Source organism: Gobio gobio, assembly GCF_949357685.1.
Source record: "Gobio gobio genome assembly, chromosome: 20".
NCBI lineage: Eukaryota > Metazoa > Chordata > Actinopteri > Cypriniformes > Gobionidae > Gobio > Gobio gobio.
The window spans coordinates 43459118-43484682 of NC_137113.1; the positions used below are offsets into that span (position 1 = coordinate 43459118).

The window sequence follows — 25565 nt, forward strand, 5'->3', positions numbered from 1 at the left end:
AAGCTACATTTTCCAAAATCAAGAGCCGCTTTGTTTCGGCTCCCATCCTCATCGCCCCTGATCCTTCACGTCAGTTCGTGGTGGAGGTCGATGCGTCAGAGGTGGGGGTAGGTGCGGTCCTATCCCAGCGCTCTTCCTCGGACGATAAGATGCATCCTTGCGCGTTTTTTTCCCATCGATTATCACCAGCCGAACGTAACTATGATATTGGTAACAGGGAGTTGTTGGCAGTCAAGTTAGCCTTGGAAGAATGGCGTCATTGGTTGGAAGGGTCAGGGGTACCTTTTATAGTCTGGACCGATAATAAGAATTTGGAATATATCAGATCCGCAAAAAGACTTAACTCCAGGCAGGCTCGGTGGGCACTTTTTTTCGGACGTTTTGATTTTTCTCTCTCGTACCGACCGGGTTCCAAGAACATCAAACCCGATGCTTTATCTCGCGTTTTTGACCGCTCCGAACGCCCGTCTACTCCCGAGTGCATTTTACCCGAGAGACTCATTGTTTCCACACTCGTATGGGAGATCGAATCGAAGGTCAAATCGGCCTTAGAAGGGGTAACGCCTCTGCCCGGTGGTCCACCGAGTCGATTATTCGTGCCGGAGGGTTTACGGTCAGACGTTATTCGGTGGGGTCATTCTTCCAATGTGGCATGTCATCCAGGTGTTAATCGTACCAGTTTTTTGGTCAAGCAACGGTTTTGGTGGCCAGGGATGGCTCGTGACATTCGAGATTTTGTTGTTCGGTTTGTGCCTGTGGTAAGACTTCCAATCGTCCTCCAGATGGGTTACTCCAACCGCTGTCTGTCCCTTCGAGACCCTGGTCCCACATCGCTCTAGATTTCGTCACTGCCCTCCCACCCTCCCAGGGTAAGACGGTCGTTTTGACCGTAGTGGACCAGTTCTCGAAGGCGGCTCACTTTATTCCCTTACCTAAATTACCCTCCGCTAAGGAGACAGCGGTGGCTGTCATTGAGCATGTCTTTCGCATACATGGCCTCCCGATTGATGTGGTCTCTGACAGGGGGCCCCAATTTATTTCCAAATTTTGGAAAGAGTTTTGTAGGTTGCTGGGGGCGACCGTAAGTCTGTCTTCGGGTTTCCATCCCCAGAGCAATGGTCAAACCGAACGAGCCAACCAGGATTTAGAAAGAGGGTTGCGATGTATGGCTTCCAAGAATCCTTCCTCCTGGAGCCAACAACTCCCATGGGTTGAGTACGCACATAACTCGTTACCAGTATCATCCACGGGCCTCTCGCCGTTTGAGTGTAGTATAGGCTACCAGCCACCTGTTTTTCCTAGTCTGGAATCCGAAGTTGCGCTCCCCTCCGCTCACACCTTTGTCCAGAGGTGCCGTCACACTTGGACTAGAGCCCGTGAGACTCTGTTCCAAGTTAGAGCGCGCACCAAGGCCCAAGCCGATCGCCACCGGTCTAAACCTCCGGTCTACGTCGTTGGTCAAAAGGTGTGGCTTTCATCTAAGAACATTCCTCTCCGCTCCATTTGTAACAAGCTTGCTCCCGAATTTATTGGTCCGTTCCCTGATCATTAGTCCGGTGGCAGTCCGCCTCAAACTGCCTCCTGCGTACAGGAGGATTCATTCCGTCTTTCATGTGTCCAAATTGAAGCCTGTTTTTCGTTCCCATATTAATCCGCCTGTCCCGGTTCCCCCACCGCCGCGACTCGTAGATGGGGAACCAACTTATTCTGTAAATCGTATTCTGGACTCGAGAAGGAGGGGACGCGGATTTCAGTATCTGGTGGACTGGGAAGGTTACGGTCCGGAGGAGAGAAGTTGGGTTCCTGCGAGGGACATTCTGGATCACTCCCTTATCGATGATTTCAATCGACAGGTAAGTTCCGCTGGGAGCGCCAGGAGGCGCTCTTAGGGGAGGGGGTACTGTCACGGTTCATGAATTCACTGTGTTTGTGGAGTGTGAGGCGTGGTTTCTGATTGCCAGTTCATCAGATCATCACCACCACCTGCTGCACTTGATTACTTGGTCTACATATTAGCTTGCTAACTACCCTGTGTTTGTCAGATCGTTTGGTGTGGTTCCGTGGTCCTGTTCTCCTCCCGTTTCATCCGGTGTTTGCTGTTCGTGTGGATCCTGTTCGTTTGTGTGGATGTTCTCACCGTGGCGGATCAGCTCCCGGATCTGGTTACCCATTGAGTCCCTGCGTCACCCGGATCAAAGCCTGCCTACACATCTGACATCCTTGTTTCTACTAACTGTGTTCTGAAGATTAAATTTCTATTTTTCACTCGCACTTGAATCCGCTTCTGTTTTATGACATTAACCCCCGGTTTCACAGACAATGCTTAAGCTAATCCTAGACTAAAATGCATGTTTGAGCTATTTTAACTGAAATAATCTTGCACTGACAAATCTTAAAATATGTCAGTGGCATTGTTTTGTCTCAAGATGCACACCAGTAATGTTTTTTTTTCTTGGGCACGTTTATAAAAGTTACTTAAATGTCCTAATTGAACTAAGGCCTAATCCTGGCTTAGTCTAAGCCCTGTCTGTGAAACCAAGCCTAAGTGTTCATCTATTTCGAGCCTTTATCCCAAGTTTCCTGCACATTCTAATGTCTTTCTTCATTGATAAAAAAAATAAATAAAAAATACATTAAAAGGTTTTAGGTATCTGTCGGGTTTGCCACACAAACACCTCAAATCACAGAATCACAGACTTGCTTTCATACTCAAATGTTTTATTTCATGCACAAATTAAGGTATGCATATAAATAATGACACAAAAATAAGTGCCAAAATTATTTAATTTTTTAATTAATATTTTTACCTTACCAACAATAAGTGCCATTTTTAAACAGACCAATAGTGCAAAAAAAACACAAAACAAAACAAACAATATATAAAGCAGAAAGCATTAAACATTTTTAAAATATACCGAGAACAAATGGAACGTGATAAGAAAACTATAGAAGCTTGTTTCCACCACTGAATAAAAATTTAAATAAAATGTAATTGCGACTTTTTTTATCAGAATTGTGAGAAGTTTGCATTCATGAGTTATAAAGTCCAAATTGCGAGATATAAACTTGTAATTGCGAGAAAACGTCAGAATTGAGAGCTGACTTTTTTTCTCAGAACTGGACTTTTTAACTTGCAATTCAGACTTTTTTCCCCCATTGCAAGTTTATATCTTGCAATTTTCACTTTTTTCTAACAACTGTGGCCATTTCTCATAATTGCGAGAAAAAAACATCAGAATTGTGAGATACAAAGTCGCAATTACCTTTCTATTCCATGGCAGAAACAAGCTTCCATAAAACAATGTGCATGTGAGAACAAGGTCCTCTAATATTTCTGCTAGTTTACACCCTGCCATTATCAGTATTCATAACAAAGAAGGAAGTTAAATATTTGAAATGCTATAAATACTTTCATTGTGGTAACTCATTGCACTCACTGATAAGATAATGATGAGAAGTGATCTGAAGTAAGTTCAAAATTGTCCGGTTTTCATTTTAATTAAGTTCTAAATCAGGCTGAAATATTTTGCTGTATTGAGGTGTTAAATTAATTTAATTCTCAAGCCCACAAAACACAATCAGTATTTTTGACTGTTTTCGGTGCACATTATTGTGGCATGTTTGGCTCTCCTCCTGCATCCCCCTGCGCCTCCTGCAACATCTGCTTGTACTCGCTTTTGAAGAACCCAGCCTTGTAAAGGGAGAAAATATGCAGTAAAAACATTGATTGTGTAGACAGGTGAAAGTGCCAGAGATTGGTTTTATGATGGCGATATACTGTACCTTATAGAGGGCCGCTGTGATGAGAGCCAGTAGCAGCAGTCCTCCTATTACCCCTCCAATGATCTCTTTGGTCAGGTTCACCTTCTCATACACCTCCACTTGAGTATTAATCTACAAAGTAGAAAAATGTGAGCAAGTTAATTTTTAGTGCAGTCAGAAGTGATCTCATTGTAACAGGAAGTCCTCCTCCCTCCTCCCACACAGATGTTCCATGTCGAACAACACATTATAATTTGGGTAACTTTACTATGTACAATATTTTGTTTTGTCTCTGTTTTAGTGTGTGTATGATCCACATCCTTGTCTCTTGTTCTGTTGTTGTAATTCTTTTTAAATGCCACTCACTATCATTCAAAAGTCTGGAGTTAAAGGGGCTATATGCAACTTTTCCCCCAAAATAAACGTAACAATAGCCTTTTTATTTTACCATTTATGACTCAAACATCTCCTGATGAGCATACTGACACCTTGTCCGCTCACAGTGGGTGCACCTATAAGCCTGTATCCTATTTTTCCTATTTTCTGGCGGGTCGTCTTTTCCCGCGCTGTCTGCGGATGTAACGTCACCACCGCTGCGAGAGCGAGCAGAAAATGAGAGCAGTTCTGTTTTTTGGCCACAGGTGTCAGTCGCGAGTTTAAATTTCAGAAAAACGCATATAGCCCCTTTAAGGCAATTCATTAGTTTATTCAGCAAGGATGCATTAAATTGTTCAAAAGAGACAGGAAAGACATAACATTAAAAACATTTCTATTTCAAATAAATGCTGTTCTTTTGATCTTTCTATTCATCAAAGATTTCTGGAGAAAAAAAAAACATATGAAGCAGTGCATCAATCATCATATTAGAATGATTTCTGAAGGATCACATGACAACGAAGACTGGAGTAATGATGCTGATATTTTAAAATATATTCAAAACATTTATTTTAAAATCTAATATTTCACAATATTAATGTGTTTGCTGTATTTTTGGTCAAATAATGCAGGCTTGGTGAGCAGAAGAGACTGTCAAACTTACAGACCCCAGACTTTTGAACAATAGTGTACGTACTTTTGACTCTGTGGTATTTTTTTAATAAACAAAAATATTGTGACTTCCCGACTATTCCTGACTGTTTTGGTTTTGTCTCGTATGTTATATGATCACTGTCTGTCTGCCTGTTCATGTTGTTATATCTGTATCTGTCAATAGAATGTAAAGTGTCCTTGGGTTCTTGAAAGGCGCTATATAAATAAAACCTATTATTATTATTATTATTATTATTATTATTATTATTAAAACCCTTCTGACTTCACTGAAAACACACTTGTACACAGTAAAGCAAACACATAGGAATCATATAAGTGTGAAAGAATGTTGCGCAATTGTCAATATATTTGCAAGAAGCAAAAAGACAAAAGTATATGTGGTCTGAATAAAAGAGAATAAAATACAGATCAAATGAACAAATCTAAAAAAAAAAGCTATAAAAGCAGTAAACTGCCATTATAGATTCCTTCAAACAGAGCAAAGTTTTGAGGGCTTTTTTTACAGTCATTAGACTTGACATGAACGATCACTGAATCACCTGGAGAGACGGCGCAGTGTGTTGAGAATCCGAGGAAAAGAAAATGTATTTGCTCTTGTCATAATCCAGAGACGCTGAACTGACCAACTCAAAAACTGCAGCTCTGAGTCCAGTCTAAGAGACACACAGATCATGACAATAAGAAACGATCAAACAATTATGAAAATATACAACCCGATCTCACTCCCAAGGCGTCAAAATCTGAAGCATGGTCAAGTGCTTTCCACATCACTATATCGACGCGCTGAGCTCCATTCATTTCAATGAGAAACCTTTGGCGTCATACACAGATGGGTTGGGCCTGGGAACGTTATCGTCATGATGATCATATATTGGGTAATGATTTTGCCATTATGACATTTTGGAGTGTGATTCTCAATTTAATCAGCCAGCATAATTCTTTTTACGCTATCTAGACACGTTTTAACATGTAACCCAACCCCATTCCATCCCTAAACCTACCCATTTGTGTGGTATATAAAACACAGATATAACAGGCAGATACGACTTAAAAAAGTACAAATATTCCAAGTGTTCCGAGGCCAAGCGATTGGTTTGTGTGCAGGAAATCCGCAAAAGCGATCAGCGTCTCCATCCGCAGAAGATCATGAACACATAAAATTTCAAATATTGCCGCCCGTTACGTCAGTTTTCATAGTGAAATTGCATTGGCTCTCGCATGTCTCGTGACCAATTGCGTCATTACGTCAGCTTTGATTGTAAAATGTTATTGGCTCTCGTGTGTCTTGTGACCGATTACGTCATTCGTTGTGACGCAGAAGGCACTTGACCATGCTTCGGATTTTGACGCCTTGGGAGTGAGAATGGGTTGAAATGGTCTGCTCTGTGATAGGAATTTGCTTTAAAAGTCAGATACCTGCTCGATCCATCCAGAGCTCACATTGCCAAATATGTTAAAGAGTTTCCTTTCATTCTTCAGGAGAGTGACGTCACAGCTGAACACAGCACACACCGCCACAGAGCAGTCCTGACACACACACACGGTTTCAATGATGCATGTTTAACATATACAATAAATTAATTGTGGAAATCAAATGTGGGAAAACAAAACAAAATTCAGTGTCCTCACCACCACACGGTGTTTTTTAATAACGTCCAACAACGCAGAATCGGTGTGAACAGGCTTCTCCATGTTCTCACTCTTGCAACCAGAAATCTATAAAAAATAATAAAGAAAGAAAACTTTAAGTTTTCCTTTCAAACAAGTTTCTGGACAATTATAAGTGAAGGATGGGATCACATTATACATGGCTAATAAGATAAGAAATAAATTCACACACTTGCGAATTTGAATTAGTCCAAATGTTAGCATCACCAAGTTTCACTGGTACTCTGATGAAAACCTTGAAAGTTAATTCTCTGAGGTCATTCTGAACCTGAAAGAGGAGGGGAAAGAAAGGAAGAGTTATGGGCATTTGAGTGTTTTCCTCTGTTGTTATCATGTTAAAGCTGCAGTCTGTAAGTTTTGCCTATTTACTGCCATCTCTGTTTGAAATCTGCAATTGCAGTTATTTGCGGAGTAATCATCTGTACATGAGTTCTGCATCGTCACGGCTCCTCAGCGTGGATGAATCTAATGTTTTGAGGAGTGTGTGCGGCTTGCTCTCAGTCACTGGTGTGGATACTGTACTTCAGAATCACAGATTCTACCTTGTGGAGTATAACCTAAACAAGAATTTTCAACGGAAAATGTCATCTGAACATTACAATAAATCACGGTGATTAAATCTAACAATCGCTCATACAACATCAAACTTTGTATATATAACAATAATTATTCATTATTATTGTTATACTTTGTTCTCATTGTTAATGTTAAAGGAACACACCGACTTTTTGGGACTTTAGCTTATTCACCGTACCCCCCCCAGAGATAGATAAATCCGTACTGACGCACCCACCGCTAGCCTAGCTAGCCTAGCTGCTGTGTAATATCATTGCGCCACTGCACTCATGGAAGGCCTACAGCTCAAAGTTCCTTGATTACTACGCAGGAATGAGAGTATAGTTCCTAGCCATATCGGTCTAGAAAATTGCAACTTTTCATTTTCCGTCGGTCTTAGTACACGATGTAACTATACACATCACAACATGTAAATAGGAAAATGAAGGCGTTATTTTGTCACTAATTGAGCAGTAGGCTAGCTGGAGCTGTTTACCTCCAGTCTTTGTGCTAAGCTAGGCTAGCGGTGGGTGCGTCAGACAGCGTTATGACACACAGGGAGATGAGAATGGTATGTATGGACTTATCTAACTCTGGGGGATACGGTGAATAAGTTAAAGTCACAAAAAATCAGCGTGTTCCTTTAACAGCATTAGCATTGCGTGACTACGTGTAGGCTATTTAATGTTTATTAGCGTTACCTGTAGATTTCATTTTCAGTACAGTCTCTTTTGCTTTTGACTCCAGGTGAATCTCCATTTGACACTGATGATGTCATTTGGGCCTCTCTGGCTTACAACCCGCCATCAAAATCATAAGTTTAATAACTCCAGCTGCTGTGAGAAAAGGCTATAAATTATCTGCTGAAGAACATGCGGTATACATGCTCCTCACGCGCGTTACTACTAGCCGGACTATTTCTTTATGTATACAGACTTGATGTAATGATGCAAAAACATGCTTGAATTTCCTGCGGAAATCCACCATACCTCTCTAATTATATGTGGCATGATGAGCTGGAAGCCCATTTGCCTGCATAGGCAATTGCAGTGACGTCATGGAGTTGCGCCCGCATTTAGGTTGGAGCGCACCTGTGGTGGGTTCTCGTCTGTTTGTTCGCGTGCCTGGCATGGCGCTGCGGTTTTACGTGTTGCTGCGACTGTTTGAGGTGAGTGGATTGATTGTAGTTTGAGTGCGATCTCCACCGTGTATGTAGTAACTAAATTGTTTGTTTATTTAGTGAGCAACGGTTTGCTGCTGTAACAGAGTTCCCATCAGACGTTGGTTTGGGGATTTTCCCGTTTGTTATCAGCTGGCTGCTGTGCAGGCGTCTGTGTCTTTCAGTCCGTGATGTATGAATGACTACTGCAAACTATTAAAAGGATGTCTCTTTCTCATTGTGTACCTGATCCCACAGCCATGTAATGGTAAGTCAGAATCTAAATTTCCCCTGGTAAAAGAGAAAAGAAACCTAAATTGTCTTAACCATTTGTATGAATTTCAGGAGGATTTTGGTCAGTGCAGTGATGCACCGCTGTTTTGTCCTGGGTTATTTTGATACTGCTGCTTGAGTTATTATACTCACATACTCATAACTTTATATGGTCTGAGTTTTTCCTTGTTTATTAAGATTAAGTTGTTTGTTTTTTATTATTTTTTTGCATAATTGGGTTTTGTGTTTTCGACTGTGGTCATGAATCATTTGTTTAAATCCTGATTTATTTAATTTGATTTAATTGTTGATTTGCGAATTGTGTATAACAATACATATTTGTTTATTGGTTTTAATTTGAGCTTGATTGTTTGTGACATTCAAATTGTTTTTTTCTTTCTTTTGTGTGTATGGTGTGGAGTGTTTATTTTTAGGAGCTGCGGCCGCCTTGCGTAGGCAATTGACTTCCCCTTCCTTGCTCTTGGTGGTGGTGTTTACACCGTGTGCCGTGACCATAGACTGTAAAAAAATATGGACGTAGTGTCCGTGACGTCACCCATAGGATTCTGATGAGCCGTTCTGAAGTGCAAAGTATGGACGAGATGGCCATTGCCATCTTGGACGCGTCACTCCCGGATAACAGAAAATGGGCAAAAAGGCGGGACGTGGGCGGAGCTTAAGATGACTAACAGACAGCAGATAAATGGCTATCCACCTGTCACTCGAAGTGGCCACGCCCTTAATTATGCAGAACTTTAAGGCTTTATATAATGCAAACGAATGAGTTATACAAAAATTCACCCCCCTCACAGTTGTCATGAAGGGTAAAATGAGCCGTATAGACCAAAAGCACAATTTGTACCAGGCTGTAAACATGTTTTATTCTGCTCTAAAGTTGGCCATTTTAACATGGGGCTCAATGAGATTCTGCTCCCTTCTGGATTCTGTCCCTAGCGGCCAGTCGATGAATTGCAGTTTGAGGCACTTTCGTATTGGCTTCAAGAGAAACTGCGGGAGGTTGCCGCTTGGCCGTGACTGATCATTTTCACTGGGGCCCGTGTGATGTGAGCGTGCAGTGCATGTGAAAGGAGCGTGTCTGTCTTTTGCCGGGTACTCCTTGAACGAGGCCGCAGCTTCTGTCCTTTTAACACTGCAATTGAGTGATTGTGCATCAGATTTTATTCGGATGAATCATAATGAATTTTTGTACTTTTGTATCAAATACCGGTGTCTCCATTCTCCTTGTCTGTAGTAGGGAACCTGTGCACTGGTCATATTCTCTGGATGAAATTCCCAGGGTGGCGTAGTCGAATATCCTAATTTTAACCCCTTTTCCTCTGTGTGCTTCTTGTGGATGCCACATATAAAACATTATTACAAGCTTACCGTTGTGAATGGGGCTACGGTAAGGAGACCGTTTTGAATATTGGCTTGTTGTGTACTTGCTCAAATTAATTTTGGATAATTTTTAACCCAAAAAAAGTTACAGACTGCAGCTTTAAAATGTAATTCGGCCTTTTTGAAACACTAGATTGTAGTGTACTATAAAACCTTTTTTATTTTGATTTGAACCAATACCTGTATTATCTGCTGGACCGGTTTCATAAGATCCCTCTTCCCTGAAGTAAAATTAATGTGGATGGTGGAATTTTCATGCCTTTCATTTAAAATGAAGAAAGAAAATGACAATATTACAGTATAGGACAAAGAAAAATGTGGTATTTTTTACACAAACACGGAGCAGAGCACTAACCTTATCAAGGCAGTATATATGGCATATTTGACACCAATGGTTTTCTGTTTGTTAAACTCACTGTCGCTTGAGTGTTTGTCATTCCCACTATGAGAGATGGAGGTTTTATTCATTAATAGCAATTAAATATTTCTGATAAAATGATCATGTGAGCAGAGCAGCCTCCTAGAGCTCATGGTCAAAGGCTGTTTTATGCTTTGAGTTCACTCAAACAATTTCTAGCACACAAAGATGATGTCATACCTCTTTACCGCAGCAGTAAACGTCACATTTTGGCCGAAGGTACTTTCTTTATTAATACTGTATGTAATCTCAAAGACAACCTAGAATTTGAACGAAAAAGAAAGAATAAGACCAATTTAAGTTGTTGTAAGTATGTCAATGTAACATGTTGAGTCACACAGCCATGAAAGTTGCTCTGGATAAGAGTGTTTGTTAACTGCTTTGAGTTTAAAAGGCAGTAAATTAACGTATATATGCATTTGAGAGGAGCTGGACAATTACTAGTATTTTAATCATGATCACGATTTCTGCTTTTCTAGATAAATTAAGCATACTCGTTGCAGTATTGACCCGCTGGATATTTTTCCTGAAAAGTTTTTTTTTTTACATTTCCATTATCTTGTATCAGTAACAAGCCTCCACAAGCTTTCATGCATGGGGTTGCCAGATGTCAAGAGTTTAAATCCCCCAATCAGAGCTTTCGATAAATTAATAAATTATCCAACAAGTGGTTTGAAAATACAGGCAAACATATACACTATATTGCCAAAAGTTTTGGGACGCCTGCCTTTACATGCACCCCATTCTTAATCCATAGGGTTTAATATGGAGTTAGCCCACCCTAACGGTTTCAACTCTTCTGGGAAGGCTTTCCACAAGGTTTAGGAGTGTTTATGGGAATGTTTGACCATTCTTCTAGAAGCGCATTTGTGAGGTCATGCACTGATGTTGGACGAGAAGGCCTGGCTCGCAGTCTCCACTCTAATTCATCCCAAAGGTGTTCCATCGGGTTGAGGTCAGGACTCTGTGCAGGCCAGTCAAGTTCCTCCACACCAAACTCGCTCATCCATGTCTTTATGGACCGACGTTTTGTGTGCTGGTGCGCAGTCATGTTGGAACAGAAAGGGGCCATTCCCAAACTGTTCCCACAAAGTTGGAAGCATAAAATTGTCCAAAATGACTTGGTATGCTGAAGCACTAAGAGTTCCTTTCACTGGAACTAAGGGACCAAGCTCAACCCCTGAAAAACAACCCCACATCATAATCCCCCTCCACCAAACTTTACACTTGGCACAATGCAGTCAGGCAAGTACCGTTCTCCTGGCAACCGCCAAACCCAGACTCGTCCATCAGATTGCCAGACAGAAAAGCGTGATTGGTCACTCCAGAGAACACGTCTCCACTCATATAGAGTCCAGTGGTGGCGTGCTTTACACCACTGCATCCAAGGCTTTGCATTGCACTTGGTGATGTAAAGCTTGGATGAGCTGCTCGGCCATGGAAACCCAATCCATGAAGCTCTCTACGCACTGTTCTTGAGCTAATCTGAAGGCCACACAAAGTTTGGACGTCTGTAGCTATTGACTTTGCAGAAAGTTGGCGACTTCTGCGCAGTGCGATTTTACGTGGCCTACCACTTGTTGCTGTTGTTCCCAATTGCTTTCACTTTGTTAGAATACCACTAACAGTTGACCGTGGTATATTTAGTAGTGAGAAAATTTCACAAATGGACTCCTGAGAGCGACCCATTCTTTCAAAAATGGAAGTGATTGGAACACCTGAATTCAATGATTTGGAGTGGTGTCCCAATACTTTTGGCAATATAATGCATGATGGAGTTCAGCTATCTCCATTGTGATATTCTGCTCAAATTATCAAACTAAGTATCATACTGCCCATCAGTGGCTAAATCTGTGAGCAAACCTTCTTGGGGACTAATTGTAATAAATCTAAACATGAATCTCGACTATAAAATAAACCCTGTCTATGACATTATATTGATTTGTGCTCACCTGAAAGTGCAATAATTAAAAAGAAATTAAAAAGAAATGTCCCAAATGAGAACAATCGTGATTAATAATTTTTGAGCAAAATAATGATTATCAGTTTAACATTAACATGCATTCCTCCACATGAGCAAACATTTGTGTCAGGGGTGTGATTATTGACCTGCGTGTTTCCTTTGAGGATGGGTTTACTGATTTGGCAGATGGTTACTCCCAGTTTAACTCCTTGCTCAGCATCCTGAGATTCACACTCCACTCTGCCCTGCTCATACATAACGTGTATCATATATTTCAACACACACACACACACACACACACAAACATATAAAATATGCGTCTAACAAACATTGCATTTGTTACATAGCTTGAAAATATTTGTTAAAGGGGACCTATTATACCCCTTTTTACAAGATGAAATATAAGTCTCAGGTGTCCCCAGAATGTGCCTGTGAAACAAAATAACTCAAAATACACCACAGATCATTTCTTATATGTTGTAAATGGCCATTTTTGAGTGGAAGGAAAAACGTGCATGTATCTTTAAATGCAAATTACTGTTTCTCCCCGCCCCCTATCCAGAAGAGGGCGGAGCCTGTAGGCCTACAGGCCTCGGATACTCTGCCAAAAACGTAAACATCTGTTTGGTTTTGATCATCATCTCTATCACGGTCACGCTCACATGACATTGCAGTTCATCATTAAAGTTTATTGTCTGCATGCATTTAAAGCCATTTCAGTCTAAACGTATATGATTTTCTGAGTGCACACATCCGAAGCACGCACGACAGTCCCGTGAGCATTAAACTAAGTTCTTTTTCACGTCTTATTACGCTTAAACTGTCAAATACACACAAGGTTATGTCAAAAAAAGGAGAGTTCACATAAACACAGTCAGTTATGCCTGTACATGTAAAAAGCAAGTAAAGAAATCACATCAGTGGCGTAGCAAGTCAGTCCCGGGCCCATATGCAAAATAAATTGTATGGGCCCCCCTAACCCCGCCCCCCAAGTAAGCTACATGGAAGATATATTTATAGATATTTATGGACCACTCATGATTCGCCTCGTAGCCTATCTTTAACCTAGTAATGACGAACCCGGTGCAGCCACAAATATCATAACTATAGGCCTACTGTAATTTAAGACATATTCAAGGAATGTATTAAAAACAGAAAGATGCTATAAATTTCAGCCTTACTCAGAGGCCGTGGAAACAGGCCGCACGTCAATCCATTTCTGACAATCTTGGTTTGCTTCTTGTTTATTAAATATAACAGCAATTACTTCATGAAATATAGATCAAAATTAAAATACAATTTATACAAAACAAAACTCAATTGTCAAAATTATGTCTGACCCCATGTCTCCAGACATATTGCGCATCCTATAATGTAGCTTACTCATGCTGCCCACTAATAATTTCATAGGCTAATATTTAAACATAGCCTAACTATGAAACTAAATAGGCTACGTTTTATTTAACCCTCTTTCCAACGAAGGCGCCAGTGCATTTTTTTTCCTTTATGACAGCGGAAACAACTCCAAATAGCCTACTCCGTCATTTTTAGCCATACAGAGAAATTCTGTCTACTGTCTACTGTCTAACTGTCTACTTGTATTTGTGTACACTCACAATAACAACAAATGCCGTGGATTCCGAGAACGGATTATTTTGCTTTTTAAATCGCAGACTCAGCTGGGAAATTATGATGTCTAGCCGCTATAACCTTTAGAAATAGCATTGTTATCTTAATTAACTATCAATTTCAGCATATGTGCCTGTGTTTACCTGTTTAGATGTGATTCTCCTGTAGGAAAGTCCTAAGGGGTATTCGAGGGTGAAGAGAGTGTTGTATGAGTTTTCTCCTCTGTTCTCTACAAACACTGTCACGTTGATCTCCTGCATTATCCCAACCTCTATGTTTGTAGCTCTGGAACACAAAAACCAAAGACAGATATGTAAACACTTTCATAAGCATCAAGATGGTTTGGAATTATTAATTTCTTTTTCAGTTCAGTAATAGAGCACATGGTTTGCTCACCCAGAGAAATTGAAATCAATTCGGAGGTTGTCAACACATACATTGTCAGATCCACAGTTTATCTCGAAATCTAGCTGTAAAACAAAGTGAGGGCACAGACAAATTCATGAATTGTTCATATGTGATTAAGTTCTGCTAATTTCTGCTCTTTACACAGATGAACTCTTACATTATGGTCTGTGGAGGTCTTTATCTCTGGATGCAGTATTGGTCTGGTTTGCATACTTCCTGATGAAAGACCCTCAAATGTGAAATTTAACTGATTGGACAACGGGTTCAGAGCATCTTCTGAACAAGCCTTATGGAAACGAGAAATAATTAGACAAGTTAATAACACAACGCTCTACGATTATACTTGGGTCACTCTTGTTATACATTTAATTAGTGTTATGCCCCCATCATATTTCTTAAAATGTTTTGTATAATATTAAACTCAACATTTATCTGTCACAAGTCTAGTCTGTCTCGTTTGTGTTTTTGCATTTGTCACATGTTCCTTTGTTCAGTTTTCCCGCCACTCATCTGTTTCCTTGGTTACCCACGTTAGTCTAGTTCTGTTCAGCTGTGTTTAGTTATCTTCATCTGTATCACCTGTGCCCTTCGTTTGTTCAGTCTTCTGTGTTTGTATTTAAGTTCCTCTTGTTCACTCACTCCTTGTCTGGGCACAGTTATGCGAAGTCCGTTATGCCTTGTGTTAGTACTGGCCTGTATTGCTTAACCCTCTTCAGTAAACGTCGTTTGAGTCACGTATTTGCCTGTCCTTGCCTTCCTGCCTGAGTGACTCTAACATTATCACAGTTAAGTAAACGATATATAGATCATTGGCTATATAGTTGTTGTTTTTTTCTTCAAGTCAAGTCAACTTTATTTATATAGCGCTTTTAACAATGTAGATTGTTTCAAAGCAGCTTTACAGTGTTAAACAGGAAACTAATGCAGCATAATTTTATTCAGCTGTATAGCCATTCTGGAAAAAACGCTGATGTTATCAGTTCATTTCAATTATCATACAGTGACAGTGTGGGCTTTAGATCAATAATTCGATCAGTAATTTAGTTTAAATGGTTAATTTAGTTTATTATTTAGATTTATTTCGATGTTTAGTTGAAAAATTTAGTTGAAAAATTTAGTGTCCCCAACTGAGCACGCCAAGCCAGAGGCAACAGTGGCAAGGAAACCAAAACCCCATTAGGTGACCTAATGGAGAAAAATAAACCTTGGGAGAAACCAGGCTCAGTCGGGGTGCCAGTTCTCCTCTGGCCAATTAACAAACAGCGTATTATTATTATTATTCTGGCAGCTTTGCAGCTCAGAGGTCATAATAGATCAGAATATTCATATCAGGTTAATTTACATGCCGCTGTGTAAATAGTTTGTGTTGTGTTTAAATGTTTTTATTTGGAATAGCAACAGAAGACCCTTTGTGACTAAACTGCTAGCACAAAACAAGTTACATTATAAGAAATGTATGAAACAAAGATAATTAATGAAGTTTGAATGCCTGGTTTCTAAGTATGTAAAAAAGAAATTACCATTTATTTCCAAATTTTAGCCTAGATTCATCAGATTCACTGAAAATCTACTCACAAATGCAAAACAAAACTGGCATCTGATGCTTACCTCTATAAAAAATGAATGACTTTTGCATCCTATCTGCAACTCAATTTTCATCCCATCACTGAGGAGCCGTTTTTTGGTTGGGAAGTTTGCTCGATATTTATGTCGCTTGGCATCCAGCATTATGGTGTAATTAATATTTGCAGCCAAACCTAACAAGGGTTTGATCATAAATGTCCAAAAATATTAGCAATGCAACCAGATTTCAAGAGCACACCAGAATATTACAAACCCAGAGCAGAATATGAACATATGTGATGTAAGAACACAAACTATGTAATTATATTATGAATAAACCTGTTATGCTATGTTGGTATTGGCTCATGGTGAAGCACACAGTCAGGTTATTTTGCAGTGGCTTTGTGCAGTCTGTTTGGTCACCGGTTGGTATTTTGGTTGGGTTGTAAGTTACTTTGGTTTCCAAGAGCATGATGGGTCTGGACCTGAACGATCCACATATAACACATATGAATGATTATGGCTGAAACACAGTATTTGTATATATTTTTAGTTCTTTATAGAAGAAAACAGACCTGAGAAGCAGAACTGCTCCCTTGGACCCTACAGCAATGTCAGGAAGGTTGTCTTGACTCTGGTCTAGAGAAGACTGACTCAATGAAATCCCAAAAAACTGCAAACCTGCTCGCACAGATGATCCAGCAATCCTCTGTTTCATTTAAGAGGGAATGAGCGAGATAACGAAAATATTAGAATACAGTATTAGAGAAGTGAGTCAAGGAAAAATCATTCAAGAAAGGCGAACCATGAGGGTGAATAAATTATGACAGAATTATTTTTATGTGAATTATCCCTTTAAACTGCCACCAACCCACATATTTTTCACCTGTGAGTATTTTGAAAAGATCCCTCCATCTATCCCATTGAAGATGTAGATGCTGCCCTGTCCATCCTCCTCTAAAGGAGCTCCAATCAGCACATCCATGAAACCATCACCATTCAGATCTGCTGGACTGGCCAGAGAAGAGCCAAACCGACCCCTCTGACCTGCCATGCCCTCCAGTGTATACGAAGCGTATTCAAAGTTTGCCTATGAAGATATAACAGAGAGGAGAAACAGGGTTAAACAGACACAAATGTACCTTTATTCACTATTACCTGATAAAATCACTGACCTGACGCATTTTGTAAACAAACACTTTACCCTCCCGGTCAGACTCTATGTACGTTGGTGCCGATATCAAAAGTAGGTCTGTATTGGAGTCCCGGTTCAAATCCACCACACACACCTCAGCTCCAAAATATGAGCCAATCTGAGGCTGAGAAAAGAGAAGTTTGTACATTAAAATAATCTATACTCCCTACTGATACTAACATGCTACTCTACATTGTGTTTTGAGCCTTCTTGTTGTAACTTCATCAACAATTGGTTGTATGTATTTTGTATATGTAATGCTGAGATACCAGGCTACAACTCTGTGCTGTCACTAACAACTGCACCATCCCTAAAGATCCTGGAAGCTGCAGCAAAATATTTGCATATTAAATATTAGCTTTGCTTCTTCGGATAACAACAAATGTTACTGGGTCATTCCTGGGATTCGGTAATATTTTAACTTGCACTTTTTTAATTTTTGAACTACATATGATTCAATTTCTAAATACCCCACATTACTAGGCACATATCAAACCTTCAAAAAATCATATTTTCCCATCTCAGGCATTAAAGACTTTTTATTATTTTGAGTTTTTTTCAGATGTGTACACATTTTATTCTCAACCCCGTAACGGACAAAATTGAATTAGTTTAAACAGGATTTTACACAAAACTTGTTATAAAATCATCATCTACCTACTGCTCATGTGTCCCTCATACCAATTCAATGACTTCAAATGTAACATTTATGATCATTTTCACATTTGTATGTGATGGAAGTTACAAATAACCAAATTGTTTGTCCGTGGTCTCTTTATTTTAGTAAGAAAAAATTAATTTAGATGTTTCACTAAAACCACAATTTTACTGTGTTAGCCCTTAACATGTCGGGTGGTAATCAGCAAGAAATGCTTTAATTTTTAATTGTCTTCCTTATTTTATTTTCCAAAAATATTAATGTGACAGGGTTGAGAATGCTGTGATGGGGTTGAATACTGTAACAGGGTTGAAAGGACACACTGGCCTACTTTTAATTTGTATATGTTTAATGCGAAAATCCCTCTTTGAGACTCAAACAAAACACTATTTAATTTTAGGCAACCATGTAATAAAGACAGTCATATTTAGTTTTTACTTTATTATCTGAACTGCAGTGAGAATTTAAACAAAGAAAACGGCTCGGGTTATGACTATAACCCTTGTTCCCTGAGAAAGGGAATGAGCACTGCGTCGTTCCGACGAATTTGGGGACGCTCCCTTAGCAATAGCGTGTCTGAAGTATGAATGAAACTATTCCAATCCTGATTGATGTTGCGTCATGACGTAGTATGTGACGGCATACCCGGAAGCTACATAAGGGGGGCCGGCGCATAGTAATGTCAGTTATCGCGATGAAGCATGCGCTCCAGGCGTGACGAAGTGTGGCGACGAGACTCAGGGAACAAGGGTTATAGACATAACCCGAGCCGTTCCCTTTCGAGGGAACTCGCACTGCGTCGGAACGACGAATTCGGGGAACGAGTACCCACTAGGCCACACCGAGGGTCACGCCTGCCCTAGTGTGAAGCTGGAGACCAGGCACAACTAGGACTGGAGCATCCTAGCGCCGGGCGTCGCAGGGAGATGCAAGCTGTAAAATCTAATGAAAGTGTGCGAGGTGGCCCACCCAGCCGCCTCGCAGATCTCCTGCATCGGGACTCCAGAAAGGAGGGCCACTGAGGAGGCCATGTCCCTGGTGGAATGAGCTCTCACGGCCATCGGTGAAGGCAAATTGCGCACCTGATAAGCCGTGGCTATAGCCTGGACAATCCAGTTACTGATTGTCTGAGTCGAAGCAGGCAGCCCTTTCTTGGGTGAACCAAAGCTCACTAACAGCTGTTCTGATTTCCTCCACTGCGCAGACATCTCCAAATATATTTTAAGAGCTCTAACCAGGCAGAGCAGGTGAAGTCTCCCTTCTTCCTCTGTCACATGAGGTGGAGGATGGAAAGCCTGAAGAACCAATGACCTGGCCACACTAAATGGCATCTTGGGCACGTAGCCCGGCTTAGGATGCAAGATGGCCTTAACTCCGCCAGGGGCAAACTCCAGGCAAGTCAGCGTCAACGCCAAGGCCTGGAGGTCCCCCACTCTCCTCAGAGAAGTGATAGCCAGGATAAAGGCCACCTTAAGGGTCTGGTTCTTTGCCTCAGCCGACTCCAGTGGCTCAAAGGGGGCCTCAGCCGAACCTTCAAGTACCACCGCCAGAACGAGCCGCAGGCCTCATCCTCCGAGCCCCACAGAGGAACCGTACAACCAGATGGTGCCTACCCAAAGGCCCATCACTCACAGGAGTGTGGAAAGCCCCAATGGCAGCAACGTACACCTTGAGTGTGGACGGGGTTAGACCCGCAAAGAAGCGATTTTGGAGGAACTCCAGCACTGAAGCCACCGGGCATTTAACCCTTTAAGACCTAAGGGTATTTTTACAATTAATTTTCCGCCTGGTGTTATTTACTAAAAAAGCTTGTAAAACATCAACCCTGTTGTGCACAGACAATTGACACACCTCTTTTTTTTCAAGACAAGTTGCTCTGTCAGTATATTTGTGTTGCATTGATGTCACCTGAATGTAAAATAAGTTATGGGACCATAAAGACAAATGAAAACATAAAACGGAAATTGAATCACTCAAATATTTATTGAAAACACACACAAATAAATAAAAGCTAAGCATATTTCCTCTGGAAAACAGTTTGTTCAAGTCTTTAGAGTCCTGGAACTCAGGAATAAACATGATAACTTATACAGAACCAAAACTATTTACATTTTTCCAAAAAAAGTCCAGGCGCTTTTGGCCTCTTTGGATTTTGGATATTTACTGGTGCCAAGCCTCAAAACAGTTCCTATCAGGAACTTCTCCTCAAACTTTCTCCTCAAACTTTTTCCTCAAACTTTCTCCACAAAACTACTAAAAACTGCAGCGCGTCTCTCTCTCTCTCCTCAACACTAGCCGTGCGTCTCTCTCTCTCCACAATAACAGAGCTGTGGTTCATGCTTAATGACGCACACCAACGTGGATGACGGATCAGCCTGTCATTGGTCAAACCCTCATCCAAAATGGCAGCTAGCATCGCGCAAGCGGCAAAAATGACGGAAAATTTATAAATTTTGGACATCAAGTGGATATATCTTGGATGTAAGCGTTTTGATTTATTGCTGAACAACTCCAAAAAGATGCACATGTTCCAGGCTGGATAGAAAACCTTCTGTAGGCTACAAAGACACCACCGTGATGGCTAGCTTGTTAGCTTTCTGCTGGAAAAAACGGTAAGAAAATCGATAAAAGTTTCATGAAATAATATAGATATTTATCGGAGGTGCCGTGTGACGTCGTGGGCGATGCCGTCGGGCTCTGAGGGTTAACTGGGCCCACCTCACGCTATCTACACCAAACGCAGAAAACATTCCATTTAAGTCTCCTTGCAGACGGAGCCCTGGAGCTGAGCAAGGTCTCAATCACATCTGCCGACAGGCCGGCCTCTAGGTATCAGGGGCCAGACACACAGGTTCCAAATATCTGGCCGGGGGTGAAATATCGTGCCCCCCGCCTGAGATAGAAGATCCCTCCTGAGAGGGACCTGCCACGGGGGATCCGCCAGCAGAGCTATGATGTCCGAAAACCAAACTAGAGTCGGCCAACGAGGTGCCACCAAGAGCAGGCTGACCCCTTGTTGACGGACCCTCTACAGGAGAGCGATCGGGGGAAAGCGTACAGACGCAGCCTCGGCCACGTCTGCACCATGGCATCCAGCCCCAGCTTTTTTCTGGGTCAGCATCTCTGCGTGCACGAAACTGCCTTTGCCTGTCTGCTGTTGATGTGGGTGCCATTTCTGACTAGGATGCCCGTTGAAGTTTAAGTGGAAACATTACATCAAATATTTTATCTATAACAAAAATATGAGTTATGATTTTGGTAATAATATATTTATTGAAATTACATTTTTAAATTGAAATAATTGATTAAATTAAGTGAATAACTCAACCCTGTCACAAAGTTTACAACCCCGAAACAATGACAAATGTGACGGGGTTGAGTGTGATGGGGTTGAGTTTTTTTGCTCAAAATGGCCACTGCTCTCAATGTGGTGTAGAAGAGTGGGCCACATGGCAGCCAATTAAATAAGTATATTTTAGATTTTTATGGATTAAAATAAAATTTTGAAAAGTCATCATTTTCCATCTTAAATGTATGTGATGGGGTTGAGTTGTTAAGCTTGACAGTACCCTCCCTGGCTATAAAACACCTAAAAAAATGAATAAAAAGAGTGATATCACTCACCTTCTTCTGCACCATGCTGTTAAAGAGAGCGGAATGATGCAACTTCCTGTGAATGATGTCACATATGGGTGGAGTCTAAATTATTATGGGCGGAGAATGGTTGGCGTGACGGGGTTGAGTTCAGACTGAGGGACGTAACTTTATAAGTTGTTTTTTATCAAATATCTTGCATTTTTTTAATTTTTTTCTTTTCAAAAGCAAAGAACACAAATAAATACTTGCATTATTGCTGAAAATTATAGACACTGTGCATATTTTATTAATTATTTTCCAAGTACAAATTCAGCGAAGAACCTCAGGGACATGACAAAATGCTTGCTGTAAGACATAAATAAGATTTTTTTTAATGATAAAAATTATTTAAATGCAATAATTATTTGTATTCATTATAAAGGACATACCAAAGTATTGTGAAAAGCTTTTAACATTTAATTTTGGTGAACCACCACTTTCAAAAATCTAGGGGACTGAAATATTACCGAATCCCAGGAATGACCCTACTACACAAGTTTAATTAAGTTTTGCCAGTCAGTTTCGATTAATGAGTTTGCTTTTGCCCTACCAGTGAACTGGTTAGTGTGTGACTAGTCCTCCTCCAGCTAAGATGGTGTTCATTTGTTTTTTACTGTAATTTGCCAAATTGCATTTTCCAGTAAATGAACTGGATCTGCTGTTTCATCTTTTTACCTTTAAGATACAATTCCCTCTGCTGCAGGAACACAGCTTTCACATTATATGTATATAAATATAGAAATTTACCAAATTCTTAACATTAAACTCTTCAGACCAAGTGAACGGTCATAATATGGTTATGCCATTATGTGAGCAAAGGTTGAAAAAATATGCAATTTTTTCTTTAGTTTCACAATTTTTCCAAGTTGATAACACTTTTAGTCACATGCATAATTTCATCATAATTTCATGCCTAAACTTTACAAATGGTCCAAAGCGCAATTTCGACATCAGCCGGTTCTGGATTTGTACATGCTAATACTGGTAATTATACAGGTTTGTTCACACAAACATCAAAACATTTTCAACAGGTCCTGTTCAGACATCATCTTTAAACAGTAAAATGCTAGTAATTTTCAGACAAAAACTGTATAATACAGTAAGTGCCTATTTTCATTCATAGAGAGGTGATTTTACTCTAGCACCACTGCAATATCTTACTTATTGCACAGTTATTGTATAGTGAAAATATTTGTATGTACATTTTGGGATATTGCATGAAAAAAATTGCTGGATGTAAGCGCCAAGATGTGCATAAAAAACGTAAGCATTTAATTGAGGTGGATATTAGTTTTATACAATAAGACGTGTGCATAAACTATGATGGAAACACATTTACCGAATAAATCCCTGCCACAAAGAACTCATGTGACTTTGCCTCAGCAGTGGATGCGATTGGCTAACTGGACAAGCCAGTGGACAAATTTAATTGGCATCTAAAAACTGAAATTCTGAAATGTCTGAGCCAAAGTCTGTCATCAGAATGATTTGATATAATGACTTCCCAAAAGCGTCTCACACGATTGCGTTCCCAAACACCAGCACCATGACTGTGTTATTGCATGTTGTCTGTGTGCTGAGATGCAAATCCTTTAAGATATATAAAAAAGCACCACAGTGTGCCAATTTCCCAGGAAGTGATGATTTTGGTTTTGAATGATTTTGTTTGTTTTGATTTAAACACATGGGATGGAAATGCTGCTTTATTTTCAAATGTTTTATGCGACATTCCAATTTTAGCGCATAGGTTAAATTTGCAACTTTGGATGGAAACATAGCTAATTATATTGTTTTTACGCATGGTTTTGACACAAAAAAAATGTAAGTGAACAACCTTGGGAGAGTCCAGCGGTGGTTTATATTGATTGGATTTGAGTTGTGATACAAAGACTTGTCCTTTATGCTTGTATCTCGGGGCTCCTAGAATAGCAAAGCTGGTCCATGACACTGTTGCAATAGCCATCGAATAACCTTCAGACAAAAGGCAATAGGTCAATAGCATGTTTATTCTGAGTTGTATTTACTGTTTGAGAGTTTAAAAAAAAGCTCACCTAGATAGCTGTCATGCTCAGTGCCTGTTAGAAAGGGGACGTCTGGAAAGTATTCCTGATATCCACCTTTCCACTGGAAAGCTCCCACAGCACTCACTAACACACTTCCCTAAACAAAAAAGCAAAGCAAACAAAACTGTACTGGATTTGGATACACACAGAACATCTCAAGATCTCATACCCCTCACTTTGTATAATGACGAAGGTCCCACTTTATATTACGTAGCCTTAACTACTATGTACTTGCATCAAAATATAAGGACAATGTACTTATTGTGTTCATACTATATTGCAAAACGATTTTGCTGATTTTTAAGTGGGGTACAGGTAAAGTTAGGGACAGGTGTGGTGGGATGGGTAAGTTTAAGGGTAAAGATAGGGACAGGTGTGGTGGTATGGGTAAGATTAAAGGATTAGTTCACTTTTAAATAAACTTTTGCTGATAATTTATTCATTTATTCATTTATGGAGAAAAATCCTGGAATGTTTTAATCAAATACCTTAATTGCTTTTGGACTGCAGAAAGAAAGACATGGACATCTTGGATGACATGGGGGTGAGTAAAATATCAGCAAAAGTTTATTTAAAAGTGAACTAATCCTTTTAGGGTAAAGTTAGGGACAGGTGTGGTGGTATGGGAAGGGAACTGTCAACAGTGTAATTATGAATGTAACTACAGAAATTAATTACAGATGTAATTACATGCAAGTAATTTTTAAATTGTAAGTACGATGTAAAACATGTATGTACAGAATAAGTGCATTGTATCAAATGATTAATTAAAATGTTAGTACAGGCCACCTAATATAAAGTGGGCCCATGACGAACAATTTGTGACCATTACAAAAAAAGATAAAAGGGTACCATTTTGACTATAGGTTAATACATTTTACAGTATTTAAAGTTTATTATAAGTATATGTTTAAAATAAAATATAACAGTATAACCATACTATGATCATTCACTTGGTCTGAAGAGTTTATTGTTAAGGATCTGGTAAATTTGTATATTTATTTACAGATGGTGTGAAAGCTGCGCTGAATCCATCCTGTGCAAACTCCATTCTGGAGGAATCACCTGAAGTCTGGGTTCCTGCAACAAATTAAAGAATTTACTCAAATAAATCATTGATTCCCAGTCATTTAAAGCTTTTGGTCAAAATAAATTCAGTTATTAAATAAAGCAGAAATAAACATTAATTCTTAATGTTCTACCTTCAATGGCAATAATGTTTTCTTCTAGCTTTTGAAGAATATTATTCAGTGCATTAAAGTCTGTCACTTTGAACACATGGTCAATATCTGGATCAGTAGCAATTGTATTCAACTCCTGTTTTGCACTTGGAGAATCAAAAGCCCCGCCAACCTAGGGACAAAAATAATGTTTCCTTAAAAAAGAAATGATGCTACAAAGCATATTTGGTAATAGATGGATATAGACACACACACACAAGAGAGAGAGAGAGAGAGAGAGAGAGAGAGAGAGAGAGAGAGAGAGAGAGAGAGAGAGAGAGAGAGAGAGAGAGACATACACACATTCCAGGTTTCAATAATCTGTTGCAACATTTAAGAATTTGACTAGACAAAATTAAACATTTAAGGATCTGGGGCCTCATTTATAAAACTTTGCGTAGGATTTGCGTCAGAAGTGGCGTACGGATGAAACATAGGACGTGCATGCACAGAAATATTCGGATTTATAAAACCGTGCGCACACACATCCTACGCAGTTTTCCCTTAATAAATCACAATCAATTCTAAATGTAGCGCAGCTTTTGCGGCTTTATGTCACGCCCATAGTTGCCCATTAATAGTCCGTGAAACGCCCACAAGTTAATTTTCATTGATTGCGAAATCATGGCAAACACAGAGAGGAAATCAAAAAAACGTAACTTCACTCAATGTGAAGTAGAAATTATCGTTGGTGAGGTGGAAAAGAGGAGAAAAATATTTTTTGGAGGGCACAGTTTGGCATTACTAATGCCAAAAAGGCACTTGAGGTGCAAAAGGTTGTAGACGCCGTAAATGCTGTATAGCCTCACAACCTCAGACCATGGCCGAAATAAAAAAGAAATGGTCGGACATCAAAGTCGAGGCAAAAAAGCGTCTAGCGCTCCATCGCCAGAGTGTGTCTGCCACGGGTGGGGGAAAGGGGACACCGGAGCTGACCCCTCTTGATG

General features: G+C 40.0%; 1 protein-coding gene across 1 annotated transcript in view; it reads right to left on the reverse strand.

Annotated features, from left to right (window-relative positions):
* Positions 1 to 2699: 2699 nt before the first annotated feature.
* Positions 2700 to 25565, reverse strand: part of LOC307116985 (integrin alpha-X-like) — a 29282-nt gene continuing 6416 nt past the window's right edge. Inside the window, exons 9-30 of the mRNA XM_079801616.1 lie at positions 24601 to 24751; positions 24405 to 24478; positions 23387 to 23495; positions 23170 to 23306; positions 17022 to 17165; positions 16733 to 16936; positions 16422 to 16555; positions 16186 to 16331; positions 15892 to 16040; positions 14441 to 14569; positions 14272 to 14345; positions 14019 to 14160; positions 12393 to 12491; positions 10464 to 10543; positions 10221 to 10307; positions 10046 to 10124; positions 6653 to 6748; positions 6442 to 6528; positions 6229 to 6339; positions 5352 to 5465; positions 3784 to 3894; positions 2700 to 3691 (exon numbers count right to left, since the gene is read on the reverse strand). Of these exons, the coding sequence (XP_079657742.1) occupies positions 3608 to 3691; positions 3784 to 3894; positions 5352 to 5465; positions 6229 to 6339; positions 6442 to 6528; positions 6653 to 6748; positions 10046 to 10124; positions 10221 to 10307; positions 10464 to 10543; positions 12393 to 12491; positions 14019 to 14160; positions 14272 to 14345; positions 14441 to 14569; positions 15892 to 16040; positions 16186 to 16331; positions 16422 to 16555; positions 16733 to 16936; positions 17022 to 17165; positions 23170 to 23306; positions 23387 to 23495; positions 24405 to 24478; positions 24601 to 24751 (2541 nt within the window). The 3' untranslated portion in view covers positions 2700 to 3607. The remainder of the gene's footprint in view (positions 3692 to 3783; positions 3895 to 5351; positions 5466 to 6228; positions 6340 to 6441; positions 6529 to 6652; positions 6749 to 10045; positions 10125 to 10220; positions 10308 to 10463; positions 10544 to 12392; positions 12492 to 14018; positions 14161 to 14271; positions 14346 to 14440; positions 14570 to 15891; positions 16041 to 16185; positions 16332 to 16421; positions 16556 to 16732; positions 16937 to 17021; positions 17166 to 23169; positions 23307 to 23386; positions 23496 to 24404; positions 24479 to 24600; positions 24752 to 25565) is intronic.